This window comes from Lissotriton vulgaris, chromosome 8 (assembly GCF_964263255.1).
Source record: "Lissotriton vulgaris chromosome 8, aLisVul1.2, whole genome shotgun sequence".
Classification (NCBI taxonomy): Eukaryota; Metazoa; Chordata; class Amphibia; order Caudata; family Salamandridae; genus Lissotriton; species Lissotriton vulgaris.
Genome location: NC_141696.1, coordinates 1169366373 through 1169391076, shown reverse-complemented (window position 1 = coordinate 1169391076; position 24704 = coordinate 1169366373). Strand labels below are relative to the sequence as shown.

Genomic DNA, 24704 nt, shown 5'->3' with positions numbered 1-24704 from the left:
GTCCAACTTTTTTCATACACTGCACCCTGCCATCTACGCTGCCCAGTGCCTACCCTAGGAGTGTCTTATATTTCCATACACTGCACCCTGCACTTTGGGCTCCACTGGGCCTATCCTAGCAGTGACTTATATGAAATGAAAAGGAAGCTTTGGGCCTGGAAAAAGGTTTATTTTGACGGAGTCTATGCTGCACATACAGACTGCGATGGCAAGCCTGAGCCATGATTAAAGGCTACTTAAGTGGGTAGCACAATCAGTTCTGCAGACCAACTAGCAGCATTTCATTTACAGACCGTTGGCACAGGTAGTGCCAATTTACTAGGGACTTACAAGTAAATCAAATATGCCAATTAGTATAAGCCAAATCTACAATGTATTAGGGAGCACGCATAAGCACTTTAGCACTGTTTAGCAGTGATAAAGACTCCCAAAAGCAAAGAAAAAAGCGGATCAGCAAAAAAAGGAGGAGTGAATGTAAAAGGTTTGGGGATGACCCTGCGGAAAGGGCCAGGTCCAACACTGCCATAGGAGGCAAATGAGTTTATTCACATTAATCTCTGATGCACCGGCTTCTGAATGCCATAGCTTTGCAGTTACTCTTTTGTGCCACACTATAAGTTGCACATCAAAAAGCTAGGCAACCCAATAACCCCTTGAGAGCTTGGGTATCAACCTAGGTAAAGATAATTTGCCAACAAAGTGATCATTTGAAAATTATCAATCAAGAAGAATTAAACTAGAGGCATAAATGCCAAATTAATGGCCACATGAATTAATCAAAGAAGGAACAGGCATATACAACATAAGATTTAACAGAATTATCTATACTAGTTATGTTTACAAATAATGCAGAATATATGGTACATAAAACATAAATAACCCTGCATAAATTAATCATGATCGTATAAGGTAAACACAAAATCTTTTTTCAAATTCATAGGTCGCTGAATGTACAGTCCACTCTGTATATGTGGAATTAAGTTTATCGTACGCATCAATTGACAGCGATCCAAGGATCTACACATGAGAACTAGAGCAGCAGTCAATGTTTCAGTCTCCAGTGTCAATAATGAGCCTATGCTGCCAATACATGAAGTAATCACCGGCTGCTCACCATTGATTCAGCCTCTGTGGAGAATAATTTGTTCTTAAAGCCGTTTAGATAATGACTTTCACTGCAAGTACATCTTCCTGATTTACCCCTAACTGATTCAGTTATTTCGCTCATTAACCAAAAACATGCAAGCTAGTTTCTCATACAATTCACAGCTAGATTTGTTTATCTTTTTGGGTCAACTCGAATCTCGATAATAAATATAGGTCCTGAGGATAGCTTTGCGTACTACTGACATTAGAAGCTAGTTAATTTGTGAAAACTAGCTCAACTTTAGAAATATGTATAGAATTCCTGGTGAACTCTGTGCCCACAGCAGCTCACTGCTATTCTCCAAAATGCCTGCAGTCTGTATGTATGGGTGCTAGCAGGCCTATGAAAATAGGTGCACACATTAATGTGTCTGCATATGAGCATGAATGTATGAATCTCTGTGCATATGTGCCAAACTACTGTGCGTCTATGTGCATGTTTGTATGTGCCACACACCTATTGTCAATGCCAATGCTTGTTTGCGGTGGCTGAGTGTTATCCATCATCTTTCTTTTGCCTTTTGATTTCCCACGCGTATCCACTGTTTGTTGGCCTTACAGAGCTTAATGCCTTCATCTTTCCTCCTGCTGACCTACTGTGTGATCTCTGACCAGACCAGCGTAGCGCCATGATTCAATGGCACACTCAATTCGATTTGATTAATTTTACACTTTATTCGGCATATATAAACAGCCATAAACGTGGAAACAATTATAAAAAAACAAATACAAGCAACTAAACCCGATATAAACCAATACAAGCAATTAAAACCTATAAAAACGATCCAGAACATTACTTAAGAATAAATAGTTAACTTCTTCCTTATTCACAGAACATAATTAATAAACGTCAAATCTATGAATAGTGGTACAGTCCTTTATTATTTAAAAATTAGTACTTTTTCGTTCATTAATTGCTTTCAAGATAAAAAGTGCAACATTAAAACAGACCCCGCTTTCACTCAGGTCAAGCAAAGATTTGAGAGCGGCAATATGTGATCTAATATTTCGTGCTACCAAAAGGGGTTTTAAATAAAGTTAAAACTAGTTAATACAAATCTAGTTAAAACAAATCTAGTTAAAACAAATCTAGTTAAAACAAAACGATGCGATAAATGAGTAACCCTGGATGAATAGCTTTGGCAGCCTTCTTCCAACAGTAGTGACATATGAAACCTAACAGCTGATTTTACCCACTCTGACCTCATGCGAGATACCCTTCTATCATTCATAAAGCTATCTTTAATAAAAGGTGTGGTTACTGAGGTCACCTGAGAGGGATATGACCGTATTGGCATCTTAAACAAACTACTAAAGATGTTATTCATGTAGCCTAACCAAGGAATGCACAAAGTTTATCCAAAAGCTTTGTGTAATCAGGTCCTCTAGATAATGTAGCCCAACCTCCTGGTGAGCAATCTCCGTAGACATTGAAATGTGTAAATATAATAAACGCACTAGGAAACAATTTTTGTCTAACTTGTAATGGTTTGTTTTTTTTAAAAAACATACACACACAGGTAGCAATAGCAGCTTCTCTAGCCTTGTATATCGCTAACATATCTCTAGTTGGGCGACTACCCAATTTTGCTGAAAACCTAAAAATCCCATGGGCACTTCTGCTCATTTTGGCTCTAACATTGGATATTTCATGGGATCATGACCCATTGCTTGCCAATGTAATACTCAGATAGTAAAAGGTGTTAACAGTTGCTACTGGGGTATTGTAAATATAAATAGATCTTTTTTGGCTTGGCCCTGCAAATCATAGTATAAGTTTTAGTTTTATTGACCACCAATTTCCTCGCAGAAATAATCCCCAAATGTGTTCATTAATCTCTGTAAGCCAACGGGAGTCCTAGACAACAAAACTGTGTCATCCGTGTATAGTAGCACTGGCATTGGACTCCCGGTGACTCGAGGGGCAACTGCTTGAACCGCTTGTGGGGCCTTGACCACCTCATTAATGAATAGGGAGAACCATACAGGTGCAAGGACGGAACCTTGCCAGGTAACTCTTTTCACGTTGAAATTTGTAGTGCACTTGCCCTGGGGACCGAAATGAACGCTTCTCGATAGAATCTCATATAACTTAGCAGGGAAGCAAATAATGGGTCTAGGGCAGAGGTCAATCTGTGGGGCGAGACCCCCAGGGGGAACCTGGAGCCACGAAAAGGGGGTCGCACATTTCCAGGCCTCACTTTTGCCTGGAATTCAAAACATGCTTTTCCTTTTGGAAAAAGACAACCATCCGGGACCCTTGATTTTGGTCAGTAAAACACTTCTGCTGAAGTTAATTGAATCTCCGGTGCTGTGAAAAAAAAAACGGGAAGACAGGTAAAACAATACTTCACACCAGGATGCCTGCTTGGCTTCTTGGCTGAATGAAATGAAAATGCAGATATGAGTTAATCTGCAAATCTAAAGGGTGGTTGGGAGCGGTAATCACTCCAAGCATTGTGAACTGATAGAGACTGTTAGTTGTAGATTCCTTACCTTAGATTAGAACATTGGAATGCGGAGCACTCCATTGCAGACAATGGTGTGCTCCGTGCTTCTACGGGCCAATAAAGGCCTGCAGAGTAACATTCCAATTTTATTCAAACAAAGGCCTCTCGGAGCCAGAGGGGATTAACGAGAGGCCTTTATTTAATTTGTTAGAACAGTCTTCCCTCTGGTGGCAGAATGTTCTAATAGCCTTAATAGCCCTTCGTAGATGGGCTATACAGGCTATTAAAGGCCCGAACCGAAGGCTCTGGCCTTTAATAGCCGATATAGCCCGCTACGGCGGGCTATAAGGCTATAATAGATACCCCAGCAATACTATCCCCGGAGGAGGATCTACGAACCAAGTTCACACGAGAATGTCCTGGAGGTGCGAACAGGCGAAATAGCCCTTGGTAAATGTGTGCAGAGATGCCAAGTTTGCTGCCTGGCAGATATCAAGGAGTGGGACTCCGTGTGGCAATTCAGTGGTTGCTGCCATAGCCCTAGTGGAATGAGCATGCAAGCTCACTGGAGGATCCTTCTTTGTTAAAGTATAGCATATTTAATGCAAAAGACCACACATTGAGAGCTGGTGCGTTTTTGAACAGCCCAGCATTTCTTGGCACCCACATAGCCAATAAAGAGTTGATCAACCAGCCAGAAGTCTTTGGTGCGGTCAAGCTAGAATGACAGCACACGTTTAAGGTCTAGACGGTGGAGTCTCTCCTCCTCCTTGGAAGGGTGGGGAGGTGGGAAAAGGGTGGGCAAGGTGATAGATTGTCCTACATGAAATGGTGTAACCACTTTAGGAAGGAACAAAGACATCGTTCTAAGCACAACTTTGTCCGGATGCAGAGAGAAGAAAGGGGGCAAGGAAGATAGAGCCTGAAGCTCACTCACCCTGCAAGCAGAGGAGATAGCAACAAGGAAGGCAGTCTTAAGAGTGAGGAGCCAGAGAGGACAGTTATGAACAGGCTCGAAGGGAGCACACATAAGAAATGTGAGAACAAGATTCAAGTTCCACTGGGAAATTATGAATGGAGATGGAGGAAACAGATGAGTAATGCCCTTAAATAATCAGTTAACAATAGGAACCTTGAACATGGATGGTTGATCTGGCAGCCGAAGAAAAGCAGAGATAGCTGCAAGATAACCTCTGAGAGTGCCCAGAGCAGAGCTCAGCTGAGCCAAAGAAAGCATATAACAAAAGGAACTCTGAAAGTGGAGTGGAAAGGGGATCCACGGCCTTTGATGTGCACCATGTCACAAATTTGTCCCATCTACAGCCATATACCGATTTAGTGGAGGGACGGCTGGCTGCCAAGATGACATCACAGACTTCGGGCGGAAGGTCGAAATCTGTCAACTGTTGCTGCTCAAACTCCACGCAAGGAAGTGGAGACTGGAGAGGTTCAGGTGAAGAACCGTCCCCTGCTGCTGCAACAGAAGATCCCTCGGAAGGGGCAGACTGATAGGAGGATCGATGGCCATGCTCAGAAGCTCGGGGTACCAGACTCTCTTCATGTGCAGTCCGGAGCCACAAGGATAACTTGGTCCTGGTTGCGCTTGATCTTCTTGAGCACTCGGGGCAGACGTGGTACAGGCAGAAAGGCATAAAAGAGGCCACAGTTCCACTCGTGACAAAAGGAGTCGCAAAGTGAGTGCCCCCTTGAAACCTTCAAAGCGCAATACTCCTGAAATTCCGCGCTCTCTTCGGTGGCGAACAGATCTAACCAAGGCTCTCCCCACCGCTGAAAGTTACCTTGCACCACCTCCGAATGAAGACACCATTTGTTATCAACCAAGCACCGACGGCTGAGTTTGTATGCCCTGGCATTCAGAGAACCCGCCAGGTATTGAACCACCAGGGTTATGCCCTGATGTCCCAGCCATGTCCAGAGAGCCTCCTGACAAAGGGTCCAGGTCCCCAACCCGCCCGGTTTGTTGCAGTACCACATGGCGGTGGTGCCGGAGAGCAGACGCTTCTGATCTCTGCCTCCCCCAGATGGCCGCCCCATCCCAGAAGTGACGCATACTTCACTACTGTTAGATCTGGTTGGGGAAGGATCTGCCTCTGACCCAATCTTGGTTCGGTAACCACCACTGCAGCTGTGTCACAGTCCCCTCTGAGATCCGCAAGGACCGTACCAATGGGGTAGGAGGAGGAATTGCCATGGTCCACAGGAACACTCTTAGAGTCTCGACCTACACAGACGACACCCTCAGCACCGCTGAACACATGCACTTCCAGATCCACACTGACCCCAACACCACCCTCGGAGGAACCCTCGTTTACAGACCCCCCGGACCCTAACCGCAGTTCAGCTGCTCCATTGCCGACTTCATCAGCACGCACGCCCTCGCCTCCACAGACTACATCCTCCTAGGACACCTGCACTTCTACCTCGAGAACAAAAACGACGTCAACTCCACCACCCTGATCGACAACCAAGCCAACCTCGGACTCAGACAGCTTGTGACAACACCCGCCCACGCCGCTGGCCACACACGCTCGACCCCATCTTCACCGCAAGCTCCCATGTCTCCTTCAACCACACCACCGAACCCCACTTGACAGACCACCACAGCATCCACTTCACCTTCAGGAAGTCCACCACGCACCACCGCACTCAAAAGAGGCGTCAACGCTGCTGGAGCAAAGTCACCGAAGACCAGCTAACCACCACCCTCACCTAGAACCCGCCCTCCGACTCCACCGATCCCGACACAGCCGGTCGCAACCTCAGACAATGGATTGACGACTGCACCAACACCCTCACACCACTCTAGACACCCTCCAAAAGCTGCACCAGCAAGAAAGCCACCTGGTTCACCGAAGACCTCCAGGCCTCCAAACGAAAACGCCGAAAATTGGAGAAGAACTAGCTCCGCGAACGATCACCGGACAGCCCACAAGAACGCCACCCGCAGACACCATCAACTCATCAGAGCCACCAAGAGGGCCTCCATTAAGGACCGCCTAGATAGCACACAACAGCAAAGAGCTCTTCAACATCGTGAAGGAACTCTCCAACACCAGCTCTAACACCAACGACATCCCGCCTTCACAAGATTTGTGCGACTCACTGGCCACCTTCTTCCACCGCAAGATCGCGGACATCTACGACAGCTTCAGCGCCACGACAACCACCACCCCCACGACCACCAGCAGCACCAACCGCCTGCTATCCTGGACCAGCGTCAACGACGAGGACACCAGCAAGATCATGAACACCATTCACTCCGGATCACCATCAGACCCATGCCCACATCACATCTTCAACAAAGGGAGCACAGCCATCGCACCCCATCTCCGGGGAGTAATCAATATCTCCTTTGAGACAGCAACCTTCCCGGAGAGCTGGAAGCACGTCGAGATCAACACCCTACTCAAGAAACTCAAGGCGGACCCCAAAGACCTCAAGAACTTCGACCCATCTCCCTGCTTCCGTTCCCAGCAAAGGTCACCGAAAAAATCGTCAACATACAACTGACCCGCTACCTCGAGGACAACAACATCTTGGACCCATCCCAGTCCGGTTTCCGCAGCAACCACAGCACTGAGACCGCCCTCATCGCATCCACCGATGACATCAGGAGCCTGCTTGACAACGGAGAAACAGCGGCCCTCATCCTCTTGGACCTGTCAGCCGCCTTCGACACGGTCTGCCACAGCACACTATGAACACGCTTACACGAAGCCGGAATCCAAGGGAAGGCCCTGGACTGGACCACATTGTTCCTCTCCGGCAGAACCCAGAGCGTCCGCCTCCCCCTTCCGCTCCAAAGCCACCGAGATCATCTGCGGCGTACCCCAGGGCTCTCCCCTCAGCGTGACGCTGTTCAACATCTACATGGCACCCCTCGCCCACGTCGCCTGACAGCACAAAATCAATATCATCTCCTACACCGATGACACTCAGCTGATCATCTCCATCAACAAAGACCCCCACACCGCCAAAATCAACCTCCACGAAGGAATAAAAGATGTCGCCAAATGGATGAAGAACAGCCGACAAGCTGAACTCAGACAAGACGGAGGTCCTCATCCTTGGCCCCACCCCTCAGACTGGGAAGACTCCTGGTGGCCGACATCACTAGGAACAGCACCAACACCCACCAACCACGCACGCAACCTAGGGGTCATCCTCGACACCACCCTCTCCATGACTAAGCAGGTCAACGCCGTCTCCTCATCCTGCTTCAACACCCTCCGAATGCTCTGCAGGATCTTCAAGTGGATCCCCACCGAAACGAGAAAAACAGTCACCCAGGCCCTCGTCACCAGCAGGCTGGACTACGGAAACGCCCTCTACGCAGGAATCAATCAACCAATCAATCATAGTACTTGTAGAGCACGCTACTTACCCATGAGGGTCTCAAGGCACTGAGCGAGGGAGGTGCTGCTACTGCTCGAAGAGCCAGGTCTTGAGGAGTGTTCTGAAGGCAAGTAGGTCTTGGGTCTGCCGTATGTGGGTAGGGAGGGTGTTCCAGGTCTTGGCGGCGAGGTAGGAGAAGAATCTGCCGCTGGAGGTTGTTCCTTGGATGCGGGGGACAGCGGCGAGGGTGAGGCTGGCGGGTGGGGGTGTAGAAGCTGAGTTTGCTGTTCAGGTAGGCTGGTTCGACGTTGTGGAGTGCTTTGGGTGAGTGGGTGAGGAGCTTGAAGGTGATCCTCTTGTCGACGGGGAGCCAGTGTAGGTCTCTCAGATAGGGAGTGATGTGGCTGCGGCGGGGGACGTTGACGATCAGTCGGGCTGAGGCGTTTTGGATGCGTTGTAGTCGTCGTAGGTGTTTGTCTGGGATTCCTGCGTAGAGTGCGTTGCCATAGTCCAGTCTGTTGCTGACGAGGGCCTGTGTAACCGTTCTTCTTGTTTTGGTCAGGGTCCACATGTAGATCCTGCGGAGCATGCGGAGGGTGTTGTAGCAGGAGGAGGAGACGGCGTTGACCTGTTTAGACATGGAGAGGGAAGAGTCGAGGATGAATCCAAGGTTGCATGCGTGGTCGGTGGGTGTTGGTGATGTTCCTAGTGTGGTCGGCCACCAGGTGTCGTCCCAGGCTGAGGGGTTGGGTCCGAGGATGAGTACCTCCTTCTTGTCCGAGTTCAGCTTCAGACGGCTGTTCCCCATCCAGTTGGCGACGGCCTTCATTCCCTCGTGGAGGTTGGTTTTGGCAGTGTGTGGGTCCTTGGTGAGGGAGAGGATGAGCTGGGTGTCATCGGCGTAAGAGATGATGTTGAGAACGTGTTGGCGGGCCACTTGTGCGAGGGGGGCCATGTAGATGTTGAACAGCGTCGGGCTGAGGGATGAGCCCTGGGGGACGCCGCAGATGATGTCGGTGGCTTAGGATCGGAAGGTTGGGAGGCGGACGCTCTGGGTTCTACCGGAGAGGAAGGACGTGGTCCAGTCCAGGGCCTTCTCTTGGATTCCGGCTTCTAGGAGGCGTGTCTTTAGAGTGTGATGGCAGAACATCAGCCAAGCTCCTGAGCGACTGCAACGCATCCAGAACGCCTCGGCACATCTGATCCTCGACATCCCCCGCCGCAGCCACATCACCCCCCCACGTGAGAGACCTGCACTGGCTCCCCGTCAACAAGAGGGTCATCTTCAAGCTCCTCCTCCATGCACACAAAGCTCTCCACAACACCTGCCCAGCATAACTCAACAGACGACTCAGCTTCTACACCCCCACCCGCCAGCTCCGCTCCGCAGGCCTCGCCCTCGCCACAGTCCCTCGCATCCGAAGAACGACCGCCGGCGGCAGATCCTTCTACCACCTCGCCGTCAAGACCTGGAACACCCTCCCCACTAAACTACGACAGACCCAAGGCCTACTGGCCTGCAGAAGACTCCTCAAGACCTGGCTCTTCGATCAGTAGCTGCACCCATCCCCAGTCCCCCCAGCGCCTTGAGACCCTCACAGGTATGTAGTACGCTTTATAAATGTCTTGATTGATTGATTGATTGAGATCTGGACATAGTCGGAAAGATTCCCCTGATGCTGCGCCCACTGGAACTTCAGGTCCCACTGCAGAGCCCGCATATGCCACCTGACATGGTCCACCATAAGGATACAGGAGGCCATGAGGTCCAGCAGCCTCAGAGTCATTCTCACTGAAATCCGGGATAGAGGCTGAAACATCTGTATCATAGCCCGAATATCCCGGACTCGCTGTTTGGGAGGATAGGCCTGAAACTGCACTGTGTCCAGAACAGCTCTGATGAAAATGAGCGTCTGAGAGGGAGTCAGTTGTGACTTTGGCATGTTTATAGTGAACCCCAGAGAATGCAGGAGGGCCACCGTAGTCTGGAGGTGGGAGACGACAGCCTGGAGTGAGCCACCTTCAACAGCCTGTCGTCTAGATAGGAGAAGACTGAAACCCCTGAACTGCGCAGATGAGCTGTGACCACCGCTATCACCTTTGTGAACACCCAACGGGCACTGGTGAGGTCAAAGGGGAGCACTGTGAACTGAAAGTGCCTGTGGGCCACCGTGAACTGTAGATAGCGTCTGTAGGCTGGCAGGACAGGACTGTGGAAATAGGCGTCCAGCAAGTCAAACACCATCATCCAGTCTCCGGGGTCGAGGGCAGACCGGACTTGAGCTAACATGACCATCTTGAACGTGACCATCTTGAACTTCTTCCGGAGCAAGCGGTTGAGGACCCATAAGTCTAGAATAGGACATAGGCCTTTGTCCTTCTTGGGGACCAGAAAGTAGAGGGAATAGCAACCGCAACCTACTTCTGGTGCAGGTACCCTCTCTTTAGCTCCCTTGGCCAAAAGAGCTAAGACTTCCAGTCAGAGAAGTGCCAAATGATCCTCCAACATGCAATCGTAAGACAGTGGCATGGAGGGAGGGGTAGTCTCTAAGGAGAGGGAGTAGCTCCTTCTGACGATTTGCAGAACCCACCTGTTCGACGTGATGGATTGCCAGTGGAGGAGGTGATGGCAAATCCTGCCTCCAATTGGCTGAAGATGGGCCTGGAACGTCAGACTAGGAGGGTTTGGAGGCAGGATCAGGGGGCAGATGGTGGACTGTCCCGCCCGCTGGCTTCCAGTCCCACGAAGACGCTGGGTCCCACGTCCGCGGCCATCGAGAGGATAGGCAGCTTGCGTGAACCGGAGGCTAGACTGGACCGAACGTGGTTGGGCGCCCCTTCCACAGCCACAAAAGGGACGAAAAAGCAGACTGGAGTCGACAGGAATGCGCAGTGAGGCCCAAAGATCTGGCCGTATCTCTAGAGGCTTTAAAGGCCTCAAGCTTCGAGTCTGCTTTGTTGCCAAAAAGACGACGGCCATCAAAGGGCATATCCATCACAGTTGACTGAACATACCCCGAATAGCCAGATGTCCTCAACCAGGATTAGGCTCTAAGGGCTACTGATGTGGCAATCGTTCTGCCCAGTGAATGGTATCCAGTCCATACTGAATGGCGAATTTGGCTGCGTCTCTCCCACCCGCAACTGCCGTGGGGAGAATGGCCCGGGCCTCCTCCAGGCACTGAGGCAGCACATGCGCGACCGTATCATAGATGATCTGGGAGTAAGGGCACAAGAGGCACGCGGTATTCACCAACCGCAGTGCCAAGCTGGAGGAAGAGAACATTTGCTTCCCAGGATGGCCGAGCTTCTTGGATTACTTATCTGGAGGAGCAGAAGGGAATGCGCCCTTAGAAGAAGAGGCTTGGACCACCAAGCTCTCAGGGGAAGCGTGTTGGGTCAAGAACACTGGGTTGCCTGGGGAGGTGGTGGCAGGCAATTGTCCTCTCCACAGGAGCCTCGGTGCTGGGCTTGGACAAAGTGTCCAGGATAACATCAGTAAGGGATTCATTGAATGGCAATAGGGGTTTAGAGGAAGAAGCTGCAGGCTGAAGCACCTCTCTGTCAGGAGGTTAGTCCTGACTGCCACCAAAGGGAGCTCAAGGCCCAGGAGCTCGACCACCCTTCTCAACACCACAGCATAGGACGCTCCCTCCTCCATAGCTAGGGTAGGTGGAGAAAGCACACCAGTGTCAGGAGAGGTGTCCAGACCACTGGCATCACCCAGGTCCTCTCGCCAGTCTGGTTCTTTCGGTTGGTCATTTAATGGGCCCAGTGACCCCTCCCAGTCCTCATCACCACCCTCTGGTCAATAGGGAACACCAGGGATGAACAGGGGAACAAAAGTACCCTCCGGCATCGGTTCTGATGTCGGTCCGACTCTGTGTCCAACTCGGAGATGAGTATGGCGACCGAGTCAGCCGGGGGGACAGCCGCTGCCAGGGGAGTCATCGTTGAGATCAGTGCCAGGGAAGGGCAAATGAGATCTACCGGCGTCGATCCGTATACAGGCCTGGATCCGCGGGCCCCTCTACATCAAAGGCCCAGGACCCCCGACCTTCTCCGTGGGGTCCAAAGGCGCACGGGCGGAGACGTGCTGCCCAAGGACTAGGTATAAGGCCTCGTAAAATTGGCTAAGTTGGGCAGCAGACACTGTGGCCCCCAGAAAGGGTGGGAGGCTTGGAGAAGTCCCTGAAGTAGGCACCGAAGACGGAGCCTTTGAGCGACGACACTCCGAGTCCTGTGTCGTGCCAGCCGGCCAATGTGGAGAAGGTGAAGAACGCTTATGCTTATTCGCCTTCTTGTGCTTATACTTACCCGAGGACCTCAACGACTTCAAGTGCAACAAGGAGTGGGGGATCTGCGAACAGCCTCTTGACCTTCCTATCCGACGAGACTAGGAACGAGGTGAAGCAGACTGATGGGCCTCCAACAACTTTCGGGACCTCTCCCGCAACGCCTTCAGGTGCATGGCCCGGCAGTCGGAGCACGACTTTGGGTCGTGGGCGCGCTCCATACACCACAAGCACACGAGGTGCAATCCGTCACAGACATTATCTTGTAACAGGAACCACGGGGCTTAAAGCCAGTCCGTTGAGCTCCAGGAGTTCAAGACTCAAAAAAGACATTGGCAAAAGTTGCAAAAAGCTAGGCAAAAAACAGATAAGGGGTAGCTCTCTCTGGATCTTCGCTAGGCTGGCGCAGAAAATGAAAGAACTGACGCTATTATGCAAGGGTGGCGTCTCAGTAGGGACGGCAACGTCATCCCGGCAACCATAACGTCCACGACGGATGCGTAGTCGACCGACGTCACCTACAGACAAGCAGGAGTATTGCTGAAGAAAAAATCTCAGGATCCAGACTTACACCTGGGGGAAATTCTAAGGTAAGGAATCTACAACTAACAGTCTCTATCAGATCTGGGCTTACAGGATGATGACATATTATTCAGAGAGCTCGTAGATGAGGTATTATCGACAGTATTGTTCCCTGATCATAAGGAAGCAGCCACTAAGAAAGTACCATGCAAGAGTTCATATGAATCAAACTAGTATCCACCAACCTATCCCTCACTATGGAAACACAACATTATTCATAAGAGAAATACACAAATTATGTCAATCATTATCTTGTACAGCTTGGAACTTGTTGGATACAGTCAGGGGAGGGCAAAGTCTTAACCTACAGCATTAAACATATTACCAGCATCATTATGTACAGATTGGTTACATAGCTGCCTATAAAAGACAACCAAAGGGCTGAAAGAACATATTTGAATCCATCTAGTATAGCCCTGGAGAAAACTTTTCATCGCCCAATTAGGATCCATTAAATTAATAACAATACAGTCCGCCATTGAGGCTCTTTGCTCAAATGACCAACCCATCCCACTCTCCTGGTTAGTAAAACTGGGTGTGCTCTTCCAACTGGATATTGACAATTCCTATGGAGTCAGTGCATCACTCTATTTTTCAAGGGTTCATGGGTTTCTATTTGACCTGGCCTCAAAGAGGTGGGGGGTTTCAGGGGAGGGGGGCATTAACCAAATAGGCCACATAAGGGCAACACGCTGGAGGCAAATTGATTGTAAAATCGTCCACTACCAAATTTTCAGCATTGTTCCCCACTGGAATTGCGACTCAGTATGATGTATATGGCTTAATGTCGAATTTGCCTTAATCACTGAGCCTGGCAGAGGAGTAGACTGTGTTTTATCCTCCGATACATATATACTTGCAAAGTCCCTTTGAGTTGGCCCAGAAACAAAGCTAGGCCCTGGGAGATTTCCTGTGATGATGGGTTGCCCTGGATTTAGTTTCTGGCAAAGAGGGTACTATGGCTTGTGGTGAAGACTTATCTGTATTATCGACCCTCATATTACCAAAAGGAACATTTTGTTGGAAAGATCTAACCTTTTCAACTTCTCCAATCAGACACTGCAACTTTTCTTTTATTGGGGATAATAGATATTTCATTACAGTTGTAATTCTGGTCATAAATGGTGCCCGTTGTATCTCATCAAAAAGGACTGGTCCATTAACGGCCTCAGGATACACTGAGGCGGTGGGCAAACCAGCACACGTTCCACCAGCTAGCTCTGGAGCCTTCTTACACTTTCATTTCCTCTTTGGTGGCGGAGGGCAGGCGATAGATGTACGGTTTTCACTTAGGAAACATGGCACAGCCTCTGATGGCAAATTGGGAACTGTAGGAACACCGAGCACTCAACAACACTGGAATGTTTCAACGCCCCTTGCTGCAGAGGGCAAAACTACATCAATGTTAGGCGCCCCAGCCCCCCTCTACACCCAAAGATAGATGTCCTTCTGGCATATATATTTCTTTAGAGATGACATTTACTGCCCACACTAAGAAGGAGTTATTTGTGGTGCGGGGAGTATTTGCCATGGGTGGGGCCTTTGCGGCCGTGCGTTTGCCATGCTGTCGCTTAAAACCTGAAGTGACCAGATAACCAGAAAAAAACAAGAGATTTGGTCCTGCTCGACAACCATATAGCCAACCCAGCCCTCGTGCAGCACAATGGGGACAGATAAAAGTGAAGTAACTCTACCCCCAATAGCACCAATATCATAACAAAGGGCCAAGCCGCTCCTACAACGAAACTAAATGAAACTCAAAAACTGAGCACGGCTCTTGTTTCAATATTAGCACTGGTCGTGAGAAATTAGTGTTTAGCCCCAGTTCATCTCCAAGTGTAACTATCCGGTTTTGCAAAAGCCACTTCACACAGTACCGCTTACGTTTTTTTCCCCCTGGAGCAGGTGTTCAGGGGGTGGCCCAGCCCGGCCTCTTGCGGTCAATAATGGGCAAGGACAGACCCGCTCTTTGCCAGGGCGCAGCCCGCACACATCCCATGCTGTGATGCGCTATGTATCGTGGGAAGAGCTATTCAGGTGCTGGAAATCCCAGGGACCGCCTCTGAGGCCCTCGGAATTGTTGTATATGGAGTCTGAGCCATGATGATGACCCCGCGCAGCGGTATGCCTGAGTGTGCTATGTAGCGCCAGAAGAGCTGCCCAGGTGCTGCAAATCCCAGGGACTACCTCTAGATGAGAATTGTGTGATATGGAGTCCGAGCCGCGATGATGATCCGGCACACTCAAGAGCAGACCTAGGACCAACCTACGATAATATAATCCTTATATTCTCACAACAAAGCTGAACAGCGTGGAACAAGCAACGAACTGCAGCTAATAGTGTCTGATTTGTCGAAAAAATGTAATGCAAATGTTTTTAAAAAAAGACTGACAATGCATATTACAAATTACAGCAGCAATCACCCTACAAAATCGTTTCCCTGCTGTGCCGCGGGTATCTGGGCTAACATCGCAATACTGAGCCGTGGGCTGGCAACTTCCGGTCCTTTGAGCCTCATCCTGTCCCTGATAAAGTGCGCCCCCGCCATCCGGCCTCCATCTTGGATGGGAAATATGTGTTTCTTGCTCCAGTACTCGCACCGTGTGAGTTAAGCATTTGCCCGGATAAGTGGAACTGAGAAATGTTGGCCAGTAACAAGAATATGGAAGTTGGAACAAAAAAGCACTGTGCTTCAGAACACGATAGCTGTGTTTTATCAACACGGCCAGGATTTAAAAACGTCAAGACCACAAGGGACCTACTGGGATGAGTGTTTTTGCAGAGTGAGAGTGAATATCGTTGTGTGTGTCCCTTGATGACGACTAAAATGGGTACTATTTCAGAGCGTGTACTACAGATAGTGAGGCACGAGCACACACACCCCTTTATCGGTGCCTGAGCGAAGTCAAAAGAAGGAAGAGTTTAGTCTTAACGCCTTTGCAGGCTGCGTTATGGGAAATATCCTATACTAGCAACAAAACACATAGACTGAGTAAGAAACAATTATTTCCCTTTATTAGGCTTTAGAAAATGATTGAACAATTCCTCATTGTAATGTTTAATATAGTAAAACAAAACGTTACTGGGTTTGCTCTTTTTAACACTTGCCAGTAAGACACTTCATGAATCCTATTTATATTTACACATATTGGCATTTTAACAGCGGTTCTAGTGATCCAGGTGAGACTCCATCAGTTAGCAGCAGATGACATATTTATCAAACGTTACACAAATATGAAATGCGGATTTGGAAGATTTTAGTAAGGCTTACTCCTTGGCCAGGTGCACGCTGGTTGGCTTTGCGCCTATAGGTATTCCATGTTTATGCAAAGAGTTTATCAAAATTTCTCGCATGTCTTGGTTGTAGGAGTCAAAGTCGAAGACGTTTCGAACAACACTTGCCAGTCCTTCGTTTGGGAATTTCTGAAAAAAGAACGCAAAATTATCAGAGGGTGGACTGCTCTTTCACACAAAGGCAGTTGTCACTCATGTTCTTCAAACTGGAAAGGTGACTAAGTGAGCGAAGGCCTTGCCCCAGGTGGTAAAGGGCAACAACGAATAACTGAGCAGGACTGGTTCAGAATTTCATCCTTCTAAGGTCAACAAAGTCGGTAACATTGCATTGGAGAACGGACATCATACATTTTATTCAGCCGGCTGGATATAATTCACATTGTAATTTGCACAATTTGAATACAATTCTTTTATGTATATGCTTCTCCCATAATTAATAAAATAGTAATAATAGTAAGAAGTAATATTACTATTATTTTATAGTGTATTATAAAAAGCTTCGTACCACACTTCTGCAATTTCTATGCACTGTAAATAAAAGGCATTACTATTACCCAAACTAATGATTAACCAACCTGGGAAGGATGGAAGGCTGAACTGGGCTTGTAGGGATTCAAAGTTGTGACCTGCAGATCATGTCAGCAATGAGTAGTTAACTCACTGAGCCATCTTGATGAAGATGATACAGTGCAACAAAGTATGAAAACTATAAAACCAGACTTACATACATTTAAAAAAAAAACATCAATTTAGTCATGGCAGAAACTGTGAGTTCAATAGGTTACCTATCCCAAAAACAAGTATTGGCAAAGTCAATAGGTTTCACCTATGAGAGCTATTCCTTTAGCCATGCTGCACAGTAGCATGGCTAAAATATATATCTTTTTTAAAAAACACTATGACGCTGCCAGTGTTAATGCGTTGTTTAAAAAAATATATATATATTTTTTTAAATGGGGGAGTGGTCTAGGGGCCTGGGGAAACACAGCGGTAGGGAGCGCAGCAGAGAAGGGTGTGGGTGTGACAAGAGGTCACGCAAGAGATCATTGGGAAGCATACAGACAATGGAGGATCAGCGGAGGGGGTGGGGAAGCAAGTTGACAATGGAGTGTGGGTGGAAGGCGATGGAGAATCAAGCTAACAATGGGTGGGAGGTGATGGTGAATCAAACTGGTAACAGCGGGCAGATGGGCCGGGCTCGGAGAGCAATCTGACAACGGAGGGCTGGTGGAAAGGGCTGGGGCAGCAAGCTAACAACAGAGGGGGGAAGGAGGTGATGGGGTCTAAGTTGACAGCAGAGGCCGGGCGGGAGTGGCAGAGGCAGCAATCTACAATTGAGGATAGGTTGGAGTGGATGGAAGAGCAATCTGACAACAAAGGGAGTGGATGGGTAAGCAGGCTGGCAACAAAGGGAGGGTGAGGGAAGCAAACAGACAACAGAGGGTGTGTGGGCTGGAGGAGCAAACATACAAGGGGATGGTGGAGAAGCAAGAACGGCAAGGGCAGGAGGATGGGGAGGACGAAAGAATGGCAACTGAGGGAGCGTGAAAAAGAGTAACACGGATGGATCGAAACATCATGAGGGAGACAGCTGGAAACACAAGCCCTCTCTTAGAATGCCTAAAAATAAAGAAAAAATGTAGGACCTGAAAAATGAGCACTTGGAAGGACAAGAGTAATGCTCCATGCTCCTGGTGAGGGACAAACACAATAAGGGGAAGGAAATCCTATTGAATTTGACAAAGAAGAAGCAAGCAAATGAGAGTGACTGTGATGCCAACCAATGGTAAGCAGTAGGCCAGGTCTAGGGCCACTCTAAGCTAACGACCTGTTTTGTAACAGACAGCGCATGCACTGCCTTAGATGAGACCTAACAACATAACCCAGGTGGTAGAATAAAAAGATAACTGAAAACATGCAAGCGAAGACGAGGAACTCTGATTTTGGCAGTAACTGAGCCGCAAATGTAGGCAAGAGCCATGCATGTTTTTCAGGAAGACCACTGGATATGTATATGCATTTCATGTGGATTCACTCTAAATACATGTATCATTAGGCTAGCCTAGAAATATGGCATGGATCCGTCTGTCTTGGATCTGTGCTGCACACTCCTGCTGCCATGCAATGAAATTCAATGCAACATCTTTGAAGGAAATGCCTGAAAAAAGAATTTCTGAACCACCGCACAGTAGAGTGAAATAGAGTCAAGTTCTGACCAGTCAGGCCCATCAAGAACCACTGACGACCTCTGCAGGTAGGTGTTAGGCAGTTAATACACCCCCGTCGGAGGAATCAATGCAAAACAGGGAAAAGGGATAAGAGAAAGCCAGGGTTGGATTCACCCTCCAGATGGATTTGTCTCAATTGGCGGTGCTGACTGAGGACTTTGAAGGGTTATGGACTAGCTACAAGATTAATTGAAAAAAGTTACATACAAGTATGGAATATGATATATCGAAAGCCAGAGATGTCATCAGAGATGTCACTGACCATGTCATGAGTGATGTAATATGTGTCGTCATCAGCAGTGCATTGCAGCGGCGCGAGGTATAGTTAGCTGAACTAACTATAACGTCAGAATTTCACTGGTTTTGTACGAGTGAAATGTCCAACTAACTGTAACATCTCTGAAACCTGTGTTTTCTCAGTGAATTTCTAAGGTTTTTTAAAGGCTAATTTCTAACTAAAATATCTCTGAAACCTGTGGTTATTTCAGTGAATTTCAAAGGTTTTTACATGCTAATTTCTAACTGTAACGTCCCTGAAACCTATGTTTTTTTCAGTGAATTTCAAAGGTTTTTTTAAATGCTAATTTCTAACTATGCCTACAGAGGTAGGACAAGTGCAGAAAGAGAAAGAAAGGTGCAGAAAGAAGCAACAGAAATGCAGAAAGAGTCAACAGCTGTCCAGTAAGATGAAGATAGGTACAGAAAGAAGCAAGAGATGTGCACAAAGAACCGACAGAGGAGCAGAAAGAGGCCTTGTTACAAAGTCATCCAGTGCCCTCAACTTTTTGCTTACGGGTACTGGTGGTAACTGACTTTGACTAACCAGGTCTAGAGCCAGTGCTATGCTAAAAGACACTTAAAAAACTGTGAAAAGGAGGAATGCAAGATGGCGGCCGCCAGTTCAGACGTGTGAGCTGATAGCTCCTGCCCTCCTACACCCGTGAGGATGATGTGATGTGGATAGCGAGTGGACAAGAGGGTGAAAGTGGGTCTGAGCTCTTACCGAGATGTGCGAAGCTCAGTCCTGGTATTAACAGCATGTTCAGTTTCGCGGCGACGGCTGTGTTTCATCATCTTAGCAAAATCTGTTTAGGATACATTGTAGCCGCAAGGGGCCGGGTGTGGACGCCGAGCCGAGGAGCAGCAACTGTTGCAGGCAAAACTACTGGAGATTTGAGCACTGGATATCGCAGAACGCACATAATGCCGCCTAAGGGAGCCAGAGGGAAAGCCCGGACCTCAGCTGATGTTGCTATCGCTACTGCTACCGTGGTGGCCGCTGGAACGGTCTCCGGAATGGTAGGAAAAAAAAGCGGAGCTGCTGAGCGGTAAGAAAGACTCTAATCTCAATGGTAAAACAAGTAAGGGCGAGAGCAGTGCCGGTGGCAGCTCTACTGGCATGGTCAGTCCCGCGAAATGCACGATCCCGCAAATGTTCTCACAAAGTAAAGGTGGGAAGAGTGGGAGAACGGAGAACCAAGGTATTCAGAATCCCCAAATAGATAAGCTACCAGGAACACTGAGTGTTGAAGCTGTTGTTGGACCCCCAGTCATCCGGACGTTATGAGCGAGAGTTGAGGGGCTCAGCAGATTTCTCTGTATGATGCTTCTGCCGAGGACAATTTAATATCTGGCAGTAATATGGAGCGGGCTAATGGCGCTGGTAAAAAGGATGGGCGCAATCCCGTAGGAGTGAACAACAGTGAGGGGGAACCCCTGGAACTGGGTAGCCAAGATACTGAACCAGTCGTAACGCAGAAGATGTGTAATGATAATAACATCGCGGTAAGAAGGGAAAATGGATTGGCTGGCTCGGCTGGGGCTCTTAATGGTACAGAACCGCTCAGTTTAGATTCACTAAAGAAGGACGCGGAGTTGGTGGATCTTGATTTGATTTGATTTGATTTGATTTATCAATTTGTAGAGGGCACGAATGCCCGAAGGCGTCTTGGCGCTAAGATATACCAATGGCTCTTGAAGATGTTAATTAGAGCTGTGCGGACAAAAGCCAGGTTTTAACTTCCTTTCTAAAGGATTTCAAGGATGGGCTGATTTTTATGGCCAGAGGCAGCTGATTCCAGGTTCTTGCTGCATGTACAAGGAAACCTCTTCCGCCCCAATTGGCTCTTCTGAATCTTGGGACCCTGATGAGTTTCTTTTGGACAGATCTAAGAAGTCTATTTGGCTCATAATGTTTTAGATGTGACTTCAGAAATTGTGATCCAGTTCCGTTAATTGCCTTGTACGCCAGGCATAATGATTTGAACTGTACCCTTTTTGCAATTGGTAGCCAGTGCAGGACTTTTATTTGTTGGCTGATTGGTTCAAACTTAGGTATGCTGAGTACCAGCCTGACTGCTGCATTCTGCAGGCGTTGAAGTTTGGCTAGGATTTTCGTCCTGGCTCCAGCATAGAGGCCATTCCCGTAGTCCAGTCTTGACAAAGCTAAAGCTGTCACCACTGTCTTACGCGAATCGTGCGGTAGATAAGGTAGTATTTTTTTTAATCATTTTTAGGATGTAGCAAAGTGTTGATGCCAGCTTGCTGGCTTGGGGCGTCAAAGGAGAGATTGGTGTCTAGATTCTGGGCATCTTCCCAGATTTTTTGGCCACCATGCGGGGGACCATATATTTGTGTCACCTCCTAGTATCATGACCTCACTCTTGTCCCCGTTAAGTTTTATGCAGTTCCTTCTCATCCATTGACTGACCTGTACCATGCAATGTTGACATTTTTCTGCTGTGTCCTCCACATCCCTACTGATTGACACCACGATTTGAGTATCGTCAGCGTAGGATATTGGAGTGAATCCACAGTTCCTTATTATTTCAGCAAGAGGGGCAACATATAGATTAAAAAGAGTGGGGCTCATCGAGGAGCCCTGCGGGACCCCGCATGGCAGGTTGAATAGATTGGATTTAGCTCCTCCTGATTCTACCGAGAAAGTTCTGTTCTCTAGGTAGGAAGCAATGAGGGTACATGCTGAGTCATGTATTTGTGCTGCCTTCAGTCGTGTTATGAGGATCTTGTGGCTGACTGTATCGAAGGCCGCCGATAGGTCCAGTAGCACCAAGGCGGCCTTCGATCCATTGTCCAACACTTGCCTAAGTTCCTCCACTGCTGTAATCAGAGCAGTCTCCGTTCCGTGTCCCTCGCGAAAACCGAACTGAGAATGGTCCAGCCAGTCGCCATCCATCAGATATCGGGATAACTGTTTGTTTAACAGTTTCTCGATAATTTTCGCGGCAAAAGGGAACCTGGCTATTGGTCTATAATTGTTTGGAATTTCACAGTCTAGGTTTGGTTTTTTCAGTAGCGGCCTGATTGATATCATTTTCCAATCATCTGGAAAGATGTTGGTTTCGATAATTTGGGAAAATAGTTTTTCTAACATCAGGCTCAGCTGTTCTGAGCAGATTTGCATTATTTTGGGTGGACAGGGGTCCATTGGGCTGCCTGAGTTAGTGGTAAGCACCTCTTTCTGGATCTGATCTGCTGTAGGAGGAGTGAAGTGGAACAATATGGGTTGAACTGATTGTTCCACTGGGTTTATTAGGTGTAAGGTATCCTGTTCTGTCATCTCCATGCTGTGATTTTTAAAGGAGTCATAGACTGATGATACTTTGCTAACAAAGAATTCGCCTAGTATGTTACAGAAGTCTGATGACATTTCTTCTGAGTTGTTATTTTCAATTTTTGATAATTTTTTAACAGTATCAAAGAGGGTTTTTCTGAACGAAATATTTACTTTTTTCTGTTATTATTAGTTTTTTGTAACTGGCTAATGCAGCTTTATATTCTTGTCTGAAGTGGGTATCATAATTGGCTCTCCACTTTTTCTCTGCTCGTCTGCACTTCTGTTTTTGGGCCTTCAGTGCTTCCGAGAACCATGGTTGTGAGGGGGTTTTTCTTTTCAAAGTAACTTTTTTTTGTGGGACTGTCAGTTTAACTGCGGTATCCAACCATTCGTTGAATTGTTTGCAGGCTATATTGCAGTTTTCATCAAATGTAGGATGAGATGATCGGAGGGTATCAACAAATGCCTGATGGTTAACTTTAGACCAGTCGGGGTATGTTGCTTTTTTAAGAAATTCCACGGGTCTCCCCGTATCTTCTTTAATTTCTAATATAAACCGGTCTAACTTGTGGTCCGACCATGGGACCAGGAGAGTATCAATTTAATTTAGGCTCTGACATGAGGTAAATATACCGTCCAGTGTGTGGCCAGCATTGTGGGTATCTAGGTGTACCTTTTGCTCCAGATCAAAATTTGACATTGCATCCATAAATGATGCTATCTTTGGGTCCGAGATTTTCTCTAGATGTAAATTAAAATCTCCTAAAATTGTATAATCAGGGCCTGTCACACTTGATTCCAAAAATGGACTTAACAGCTCAATTAAGGACGTTTTTGCGCTAGGTGGTCTGTAAAGTAGTAGTCCGTTGAACGTGTATTTATCTGTGATTTTGATTTGGAAGGCCAAGGTTTCACAGTCTAAATCGCTTCCTCTTTCTGAACTCTTAATCCTGAGTTCTTCTTTTGCTATTATTGCCAGTCCTCCACCACGTTTCATTGTTCTGCCAGCTCTAAAAATAGAATAGCCCTCAGGAATGGCCAGGGTCAAGTCGGCATCTGATGCTTCGTCTGCCCACGTCTCGGTGACAAACAGTATATCGATATTTTGGCTTTCGATTAATTCAGCTGTATGTATGTTATGCATGACTAAGGACCTGACATTAATTAGGCCGGCCTTCAGAGTGCTGTTTCTATATTTTGGTATCTTGGGTTTGTTTTGGGGCATGGTCAGGATATTAATAGGTGAAAATTCAAAAGTGCATGTGCAGGACGGACATTTTTTACCTTCCTTGTATAGTTCAATCCGGGCACATGTGACGCTGGGTCTTAGTGTTCGGAGCTCCTGACTGGAATACTTCCGTTGTCCTTTGTCGGGATCGTTTTGGACAGGGGGTATGGCCCTGGGCCCGGTCTCGGCGCGGACGGGCGCAGACGGCCTTCGGCGCGCAGGCAGCGCGCCCGCTGCGCGCGTCCGCTGCACGTTTTAGGGGGGCACATTGTTAAGTGAAAGGGGAGGGGGTGTGGCCTACGTCCGTGGGCGTGGCCTGTGATCGGCGGAAGAATGGCGGCAAGAACTCCGACCCGCGGCAGCCCTTAGATCGGCAGCGCGGGGAGTTCTGATCAGGTGAGGTGGGGGGAGTGCTCAGGGGTAAAGTGCAACAGTGCAGAGTACAATTCTGTTTCTAAAAGCAGTTTTTAAAATCAAGTTTTTGTTAAAATAACGATTGAGCTCCCGGCTATCTCGCCTCAGGAGTGGTAAATCTCTGATTGCGGGCTTTTATTCAGCTCGCTTTTAAGCTGGTCTGCGGAGGGGGCGTGGCCTGTGATCGGCGGAAGAATGGCGGCAAGAACTCCGACCCGCGGCAGCCCTTAGATCGGCAGCGCGGGGAGTTCTGATCAGGTGAGGTGGGGGGAGTGCTCAGGGGTAAAGTGCAACAGTGCAGAGTACAATTCTGTTTCTAAAAGCAGTTTTTAAAATCAAGTTTTTGTTAAAATAACGATTGAGCTCCCGGCTATCTCGCCTCAGGAGTGGTAAATCTCTTGTGGACATGCTTTTCTCATTATCAGATCATTCGGATCATTCGGATATATCCAGTGAGGAGATGATGAGAAATGGGAAAACGCCTATGGCTCAACATGGGGATGAGCTGAGTGAGCATAGTACTACACCCTCTGAGGATACGGGAGGTGATTCGTCAGAGGGAAGCACGAAGACAATGCGAAAGAAAAGGGCTTCGACAGAGGAGTCTTGCTACTTTGCCAATTCCCCTTTACCGGCGCAAAAGTGAATGGTTAGAACCCCTGATAAATCTGACTCCTCTGTGGAGTGAAGAACTCTAGAGCCATCAGAAGAGGTATCCTTGAGCCTCATATATCAAAAAATAATGACTCACAGGGAGGAACGCAATCTGAAAGCCAGAGGACACAGAATGTCTGTCATAAATTACAAAATTCAGTATGGCGCATCTATAAAACATGCTCAGAGTTTACTGCAAGAATTACAGAGGCAGAAGCATATATTTCATATTTGGAGGACGAGCTAGCTTCGCAAAAGACATAGAATGAGACTCTACGTGCAGGGAATGATGATATGCTATGGAAACTTACTGATTTGGAGAACAGAGCTTGGCTGAACAATCTGAGAGTCCTTCAAATTCCTGAGGGGGTTGAGGGGCAGGACCCTCGTAAATTTATTATTGAAATGTTTACTGAGGCGTTTCTTCCAGAATTAACTCAATGGGACTGCCAGACAGAGGTTCAGAGACCTCACCATTT

General features: G+C 47.8%; 1 protein-coding gene across 1 annotated transcript in view; it reads right to left on the bottom strand.

Annotated features, from left to right (window-relative positions):
* VWA8 (von Willebrand factor A domain containing 8) overlaps window positions 1-24704 on the bottom strand; it is a 1363176-nt gene that overhangs the window by 551360 nt on the left and 787112 nt on the right. The window contains exon 26 of the mRNA XM_086935029.1: window positions 16102-16253. Coding sequence (XP_086791155.1) covers window positions 16102-16253 — 152 coding nt within the window. The remainder of the gene's footprint in view (window positions 1-16101; window positions 16254-24704) is intronic.